General features: G+C 39.3%; 2 protein-coding genes across 2 annotated transcripts; both read left to right on the top strand.

Moving 5' to 3' along the window:
* On the top strand, positions 1–5,243 carry LOC103321417 (Protein kinase superfamily protein). The gene is made up of 6 exons (XM_008223213.2): positions 1–313; positions 409–548; positions 1,343–1,553; positions 3,731–3,965; positions 4,078–4,228; positions 4,744–5,243. Exons 1-6 carry the CDS (start codon positions 250–252, stop codon positions 5,125–5,127), a joined length of 1,185 nt encoding a protein of 394 aa, XP_008221435.2. The 5' UTR covers positions 1–249; the 3' UTR covers positions 5,128–5,243.
* A 1,785-nt stretch (positions 5,244–7,028) lies between these two features.
* LOC103321418 (uncharacterized) lies at positions 7,029–8,155 on the top strand. The gene is made up of 2 exons (XM_008223214.3): positions 7,029–7,244; positions 7,363–8,155. The coding sequence occupies exons 1-2, from the start codon at positions 7,173–7,175 to the stop codon at positions 7,855–7,857; spliced, it is 567 nt and encodes a 188-aa protein (XP_008221436.2). The 5' UTR covers positions 7,029–7,172; the 3' UTR covers positions 7,858–8,155.
* Positions 8,156–8,764: the final 609 nt, after the last annotated feature.

Raw genomic sequence — 8,764 nt, 5'->3', positions numbered from 1 at the left:
ATTCAGTCAACACGCCGAATGCTTCCAAATTTCTCCGTTTCTGGGTCATTCAGTTCTTAATAGCCTCTCTCCATTCAGTTCCTTAAAGAGCGAGATAAACATTAGGAAAACAAATTTTCCACACAATTGTATTCATTCTCCACCCGCCAACATATTCATCAGAGTAGACGAAGTTCCAGACGTCACCTGAAAATCTCTCTCTCTTCTCTTGTGCTCCTTTATGGGCTGTTGTAAAATTCACAGAAAACCATGACCAAGTCCAAGAATTTCCTTAACAATATCATCAAAACTCTTGGGTTCAGCTCAAGTAAAGGTAAGGAACGAAACTCAGTTTGCAAATTCGTGAATTTCAGTCATCTGCTACTTCTACCGTATGACTTATGCTTTTGCTCTGTTTTGTTTGATCAGAGGGACAAAATGAAGAGGACTTGGAAACGATTGCTGCCCAGGAACAGAAGGTTTTCCCTTTCGAAACATTGGTTGCCGCTACGAAAAATTTTCACAGCACTCATGAGCTCGGAAGAGGCGGTTTTGGGCCCGTTTATAAGGTAGATCTGCGTACGTTTTAGTTTTACTAGGCTGTTTGGTTGCTGAGAAAATTTAGGGAAAGAACTGGTCAATTTTTTTTCAAGCTGGCAATTTTTTTTTTCCTACTGAACTTGTTTTCCAAAATTAGTGTGTGCGCTTTTTGGAAACAGAGAAAACAAGAAAGCGGTCCATTGTCTCTTTAGTGAATGCTGTTTTCTAATTGTTTTAGACTGCAAAGAAATTTTTTTGTTACTTGGTATTGTTATTTATATTTATGCTGGCATTCAGTGAAACAAATTATTTAGGAAAATGTGTGAAATGTCATAATTTTAAGAAGGTTATTCCTCAGTCCCTTTTTTTTCTTTCTTCCAAGGCAGCTGCAAGTGCAAATGTGCCATCTTAGCCCTTTTGGAGATGGAATCATGGCTACTAGAGAGTAAGAAACTCAAAGTTAGCTTAATTACCAACTCAATCATATACTTGTAAGCACAACCTGCTACTCTCTTGGGTGTTAAAGGATTTAGAAAGTTTGTTACGGCAATTGAAGGATTATATAATTTGACAATATAATGGAGAAATGAGTATCACCATTCTAGTGTACATGTATGTCTTTCATTTCTTTAGGTGAGTCATGTATGACTCACCCACTGTAGTGTCTTGTAAGGTTCTAAATTATAAGCTTCTGGTTTCTCTCCCTGATTAAAAGGCCTTTAAATTCCCAATGGGCAGCCTTTTTAGTTTCTTCTTGACCAAACGGAGCAATTGATGTGTCTTCCAACTTGTGTGGTGTTTTTTTTTTTTTTTTATATCTTAGGGGAAGTTGGAGGATGGGAGAGAGATTGCGGTGAAGAAGTTGTCACAAAGTTCAAATCAAGGAAAGAAAGAGTTTATGAATGAGGCCAAGTTGTTAGCTCGTGTGCAGCACCGCAATGTTGTGAATTTGTTGGGCTATTGTGCACATGGGGTAGAGAAACTACTTGTTTATGAGTATGTCGCGCATGAGAGCCTTGACAAGCTTCTCTTCAGTAAGTACTGGTTAATCCTTCTATATTTGTTTACTATCACATTTTTATTTGGCAACTGCATGAAGAACAATAGATAGTGCACTACTAAAAGCTGCACTGTTTTGTGACTCAGAAACTTATTTTCTCATTTTCCTTACTTCAGGATTTTGGATAGATTGCTTTAGTTGTCAAGATGGAACTTATTCAAACCCCCATTTCCATCAGATTTGCTGACATGTCTGTCAAAATTGTATGGAAATTTGTTCTGGCCAGCATTGCTTTACATATGCTGAAATTTGGTGAAACTTGCTTTGCTTTGCAAATTTCCTTGCTAAGAATCATTCTTACAAAATTAGTAGTCATTTGGAATTATAGGGATGCCCTGTTTTCTAGGCCAATGTTCCGCTACATTGGAGAATCTAGATATATCGAGGAAAATGAGAAGGTTATGAAAGTGGTGATTTTCCCACTCCCCTTTTGTCCACTTACACTCCCTTTTGTTTTTTAATAGTTTTTACCAAGGATTAAAATATCGGCCATGCAGATAATATCGGGCCTCCAATTTATGGATATTTCGGGGGATATATCGTTATCGTTTTAGGTATCGAGAAAAAATCAACAAAAATGATAGATATAGGCATTGAAACAAATAATTTTGGTGTACAACTTTCATAAATGTTATGTGCATTATCAATGAATGTATTGAACAAATAAAACTCAAAATTTACTAATAATAAGATATACATATGATGAAATATAAGTGGTATGTAATGCACGTTAATGAAAATTTGAAAATAAAATGTTGATTAGAATAAATAAACCATGCATAAATTCATATTTGTTTAAACATTGGATTACAATTTAGATAAACGTCCATCTACATAAATGAAAAGCTCCTATGAGGTTCAAACACTGATGAACAACCATCTAGATTCATATAATAGTCATACCAAGTCTTGTAACTCGAGTAGTTTATAAGCCATGTTTGAACATGGTGCACATAGGTCTCTCTTGAGCTCCCTATTGTCCTCCCATATATGGGATAGTTAGGATTAACCAACTAGTAGGTTCATAAACTTTTTTATCATCTTGAGCTCCATAACTAGTTCTACTATAATCAGACATGTCATAACCATAGTCATCATAAAGATTCGTTTGAGTTAGTACTAGGTCTAGTTCCTATGCTCATAGATCCAAAACTGATCGTTATGTCCTCTTCAGGATGGATTGGAGGTATGTGGGCAGTGGACTGTGCATAGATTTTTCATATTAATAAATTATAGGGTTCTAGGCAAGGATTAGTTATTTTTGGGTTTCAATTGCTTCAATTGCCTTCAAACTTCTAAATTTTTTTTGGGTTCTGTTATGGGTATCGGGAAATATCGAGGATATTAGCAAAATATCAAGGATATCGCACTTATCGGGGATATATCGTCAATATAGGGGAAGATATGACTTTACCCCCCTGTATCGGTGTCGACAGTTGAAAATACCGATATATCGGCAGATATATCGGTGTATCGGCCGATATTTCAATCCTTGGTTTTTACTATAACAAAAAAGGGAGTATAAGTGGACAAAAGAGGAGTGGGAACATACAATTTCTAACAAAGGGAGTGTAAGTGGATAAGAGAGGAGTGGGAAAATCAGCTCCCTTTTTATTACTCATTTCGTCGTTGTTTCTTAAAAAACACTTATTGACTAAATTCTTTCTGAATTTAAAAGGTATAAATTAAATGTTTGCCTTCTATTATAGTAACATGAGATGAGTTTTGTTTTAAGACTATTATAATTTAAGCTGTTGTAGGGAACTTTCATTTAGCAGAAGGCAATTAACTTTTATTGATCTTTGTCTATGATTTTATTTTTGAAGCAAGATTTCCATAATTTAATGTATTCTTTACTTGGTACTTAGACACCTGTTTATTATGACATCATTAGCCTATTTATCACATTTTGATTTAAACAATGTGAATGATATGGCTTTGAAGACCTTGACTTTGTCCATGTTCTTTTAGCCCAAGCACCCAACACAAATTTCTGAATTGTGACACAATCTTGCCAGCTCACAATGGAGACAATCTCCACCATTTTGTCAACCCCCTTGACTTTAACCCCTAAATTAACGAATCATATATTTTTATGTGATGGTTATCGCACTTGGTTTTGATACACTGATTCTTATGGTCTTGATACAGAATCGAATAGACGGGAGGAGCTTGACTGGAAGCGGAGGTATGATATAATACACGGCATTGCAAGGGGTTTGCTTTACCTTCATGAAGATTCACATAATTGTATTATACACCGAGACATCAAGGCGAGCAATATTCTACTCGATGATAAATGGGTCCCCAAGATTGCTGATTTTGGCATGGCCCGCCTCTTTCCTGAAGACGAAACGCATGTCAATACCCGTGTAGCTGGTACCAAGTATGTTGTCTTGTGCCTTAATATCTATATGTTAGTATGTTGACTCCAAGTGCTTGGGATCTACGTGGTTGACTTGATTTTAATATAGAACTTTGTAATATGCTTGAAACAGTGGGTATATGGCTCCAGAGTATGTTATGCATGGCCATTTATCAGTGAAGGCAGACGTGTTCAGTTTTGGAGTTGTGGTTTTGGAGCTGATCAGTGGCCAGAGAAATTCATCGTTCAACTTAAATGTTGATGCACAGAGTCTACTTGATTGGGTAAGATTGTAGATCAGACTATTATTTGATGAGCCAAGTATGAAAATTATGTGGCTTGCGCTGGTCAAGCTGAGCTGTTTGTGCCAAGCACTTCATACATGACGATGCGTTAGGTTTCATAGAATGAACAAGCTTTTGGCCCACCTATGGGTCAAAGTTTATCACCCAATATGTGGGTCCTAGTCAAAATTTGATTACTATATACCAGATTGCATCACAAAAGAAAAAGTCTTTGAGAAACTTTAGGTCTATCTGGTTCTTTTTGGTTTTTACTGGAAAAAAAAAAAATTTATGTCACTCAAATCATGAAAGCATAATACAGGGCATAACATGCCTACCAAAGGAATTGTTGGAAACTGTTTGTTACAACATTTTTCAGAGAACAACCTTGAAAACAGAAGCGTTAGAAGTAATGTATACATAATCTATTTTCAAGTTTTGAATTCAGTTGCTATAAAATTTATTGAAAACATTTTGTACTGCAAAGCCTAAACATTTTCTGACTGTTGCTACAGGCATACAAGCTTTACAAGAAAGGGAGGAGCTTGGAGATTATGGACCCAACATTAGCATCATCTGTGGTCACGGAGCAAGTAGCAATGTGCATTCAAATGGGGTTGCTATGCATACAAGGTGATCCCCAACTCAGACCCACCATGCATCGTGTGGTGGTAATCCTATCCAAGAAACCGAGCAATCTGGAAGAGCCAACTAGACCTGGAGTACCCGGATCAAGATATAGAAGATCTCGCCGGCAAGTGGGACTGTCTTCCACTGGTGGAACTTCTGGTGAATCTAATTCCCGTTCCCGTACATTTGATTCGAGCTTTACTGCCACTGGAACCACTTCAGCAGCACCAGAACTAGATGACCGTGGCAAGCGTCCGGCGGAAAGTTAGGTATACTCTTTATAGGAGGTTTTGATTATTCTTTTTGTACAATAGAAATGTATAATTTTGTGTGATATCATGGAAAGTTAAAAGAGGAAAATCCAAATTGTTACATTTTGGTTCAACTCCAATTATTTCATGTGTTTGTTTGTTACAACACTACAAGAGAAGGGCTTTCCACTGGAAGTTCATATTCTGACTACGTCTACCTTTCCCCAAAACCAAACCATCTGAAATTAAGTTGGGCCCTACTTCTCTTGCAAGAAAAACAAATGAATATTAGTTGGGCTGCTTCTGAGCGCTTACTTTAACAGTGGGCTTTATGAACCTCCTCGATATCCAGAGTGGTGAGGGCCCAAGCTCGAATCCATATAATGAGGGGTTGTGGGTGACAAACCTAAATTTTATTTTATTTTTTCCAACCTAAATTAAAACCAAACTTAATACCTTTTTTGATGACTCCCTTGACATCTCTGAAGCATACATGAGATTTGTTTGCATCAATGAATTACCAAATAATGATGAAACAAATTGTTGGAGTTAATATTAAGGTTTTTGGAAGTATGATTTTTCGTTTACGTTTGATTAGGGTTGAATATGGTAAGTATGGTGTAGTTATTAAAATTATATTTGTTTCACAATTCAATATATCATTTTAGTCATATTTTATTAGCGTAAATTAGTAATTTAATAAATAATTTGGTAGTAGAGCATACTCAGCTAATTTTAAGATTTATTTAACATAACTCAATTCTGAATAGAAAAAGTTAGAATGAGATGACACAATTGACAAATGTCAAATTTGCATTTATTTTGAGAATGAACTACTCCTCGGCCAATCAATTTACTAAACTGACGGGGAGTGTCGGAGTTGGCAGGTATTGTAAAAAAAAAACAAAGTTTAATGTGACGTGTCAAATATGATGAACAGCGTGTTGATATCCCGACACGTGTCCTACACAAGAAGGGTAGTTCACGAGAAATGTCAGTACTTTGCAGCTGACTGGTATACTTATGTGAATCAGTAACAGTAAATAATCCATATGCATTTTTTGGTACCAAAAACTTAAAAATAAAAATAAATCCATATACATTTACACATGCACAGCAGCAATTGAAAAAAGGGTACGGGGACCCACCAAGTCAAAATATATTAAGTGAAGCATATCCATCATCGATCATCTATCACCAACAACACCAAACATGGTTCTGCCTCGAAATCACTGCACCGTCCTCAACCTTTGAATTTGGAGCAGAGGGCTGTGATTGCATACCAATAGCCATGTCTGTGGACTACCGTCCGATTCCAAAAGTCAACTCCAGCCGCACCAGTCAATGGCTTCGATTTCTTTTAAGGAAGCGGCACCCTCACTTTTCATCCTAGGCAACACATGCTCGTCAGATGTATAGAAACATATCCCTCTGCTGGGACCACACATGACCACGCCCCGGGTCCTAAAGCGGGCCCCGCACTCCGCACTTGGATGCTGGATCTGAGAGCGAGAGCATTTTGAATCCCAAAGAATCAAGCATTGCCGCTCCATTTAAGCTTGCTGTCATGTCCTAATCCTACTGGCCCAGATCTTTTACCGTCTCACACTTCTTCTCCTTTTCGGCCAATCAGCCTCTGAGCCTAGCAAAAGTAAAGCTGGCCAGAGCCCTATCCGATCCCCGCTCGAATTATTCGAAGGGCTTTGGACAAGACGCGATTCAAACTGAGGGACTGTTACGTAACTTCATCGCAACACAAACTTCAAAACCCCAGCTCAGTCCTTTGTCCACGTCATCGATCCTTGTGACCACAACTAAAACGTCGTTCGCCGTCGGATCATAACACAAACTTGCAATCCCCAACCGTCGGATCTCTCTTCTTCATCCTCCTCCCTTTTCCCCTCGATCCGATCGTCAAGAAAACCCACCTTTTAAATCCTTCCCCTCTTTCCTCATCATCTGTGCCTGAACTTCCCACCAAACCAAAAACAGTTTCTCTGTACTTCCCTATTAAACGGTCTCAGTCTCAATCTCTCAGCCATTTTTCTCCACAGAACGCTGCCATGGCCACTGAGAACTCCGATAACCCTCCGGCACCGCCTCCGCCAGCTCCCTCTCTCCCGCAGTATCCAGAGGTACACAAAAGTTTTCCTCCATTTTCTTTTCTCGTCACCCAAACAGCTTTTCCCCACTTATTTTCGCTTAATTTTCAGCTGGATTTTGCTTAATTTTTCCTGATTTTTCTTTCTCCAGATGATTATGGCGGCGATCGAGGCCCTGAACGACAGCAACGGGTCTAACAAGTCGGCAATTGCAACGTACATCGAGTCCACGTACGGCGATCTACCTCCGGCTCACGCCACACTTCTGGCGCACCACCTCAACAAGATGAAACAGAGCGGCGAGCTCGTCCTGGTCAAGAACAACTACATGAAGCCTGACCCGAACGCGCCGCCCAAGAGAGGCAGAGGCCGTCCGCCCAAGCCCAAGGTCCCGCTCCCACCTGGAACCGTTGTCTCTCCTCCCAGGCCACGTGGCAGGCCCCCGAAGCCCAGAGACCCGTTCTCCCCGCAACCGGAGCCCAAGAGCCCTTCTGGGACTGGAAGGCCACGTGGACGCCCTCCCAAGAAGGCCAAAACGGCATCGGCTCCTCCTCAGGCTCCGGCTCCGGCTCCGGCTACTGGCGCGCCCAGAGGCAGAGGCAGGCCTCCTAAAGTGAAGCCTGCTGTAGCGCCGGTCGGCTGTTGAGTTTAGCTCAGCTCAGATAGTGAGAAAGAGGGAGGGAGTGTTAATTTTAATTTAATTTAATTTAATTTTAGGTGTGTTTAGAATTTAGTTTCCGGATAATCGATGGTTTAGTTTTTAAAATTTTGTTTCAATGTAGTATGTGGTTGGTTGGTGTTGTGAGGTTGGGGGTGGTCTTATCAAAATGTGACTGTAATTGCCATGTAAATTGTTTAGCGGCTACTTAGGCTTTTCTGCCTTTTGCCTCTCTGGCTACAAAAGGGGGTTAATTAAAATGAGGCTGATTCTGATTACTTTTTCACTTTTGGGGTTTTTTGGTTTTTAAAATTCCAAAAGTTGTCTCTCTCTCTCTCCTTTAACGCTTTATCTCTCGGCGTGCCGGGATGTGGTTGGTTTGTTTGAAGAGAACCTGTGCTCTGTGCTTGATTGAGTAAAACTTCGGTGGTGAAAAATAAATCAAAGTGTTGATGTGTTGGGTGCAAATAAGGGTTGCTTTTTCGGTTTTTAAAAATGTGCGGAACCTTTACAGGTGATGTTGTGTAGTAAATATCATACCAGCATCTTGTCTTTTGTATTGCATGGTTAAGAATTCTGTGATGTGGATGATGCTTTTTCTCCATGTAGGACCTTAACTATTTTTTGGAAAAAACATAAAAACAAATGAAAAATGAGCGTTTAGGCTAATTTAATTTGGTTTCCCTTATGCGCTTTTGCTAATAATCCTACTAAAAAATTCAAGATTATACAAGGTAACTAGTCTGATAAAAAATAAAATAAAATACAAGGTCCATTGCTAATAGGAACGTTAGTTATTATGGGAACCACGTCCACTGCATAGGAAACGACCTTTCATGATAGAGTTAAGCTTGGTTGTAACGAGGCGGACGAGATGTCTTGGCCAATTGACGTG

This window comes from Prunus mume, linkage group LG2, assembly GCF_029339155.1.
Source record: "Prunus mume cultivar Tortuosa linkage group LG2, ASM2933915v1, whole genome shotgun sequence".
Lineage (NCBI taxonomy): Eukaryota > Viridiplantae > Streptophyta > Magnoliopsida > Rosales > Rosaceae > Prunus > Prunus mume.
The sequence above is the reverse complement of the archived record's forward strand: the minus strand, read 5'-3'. Positions and strand labels throughout refer to the sequence as shown.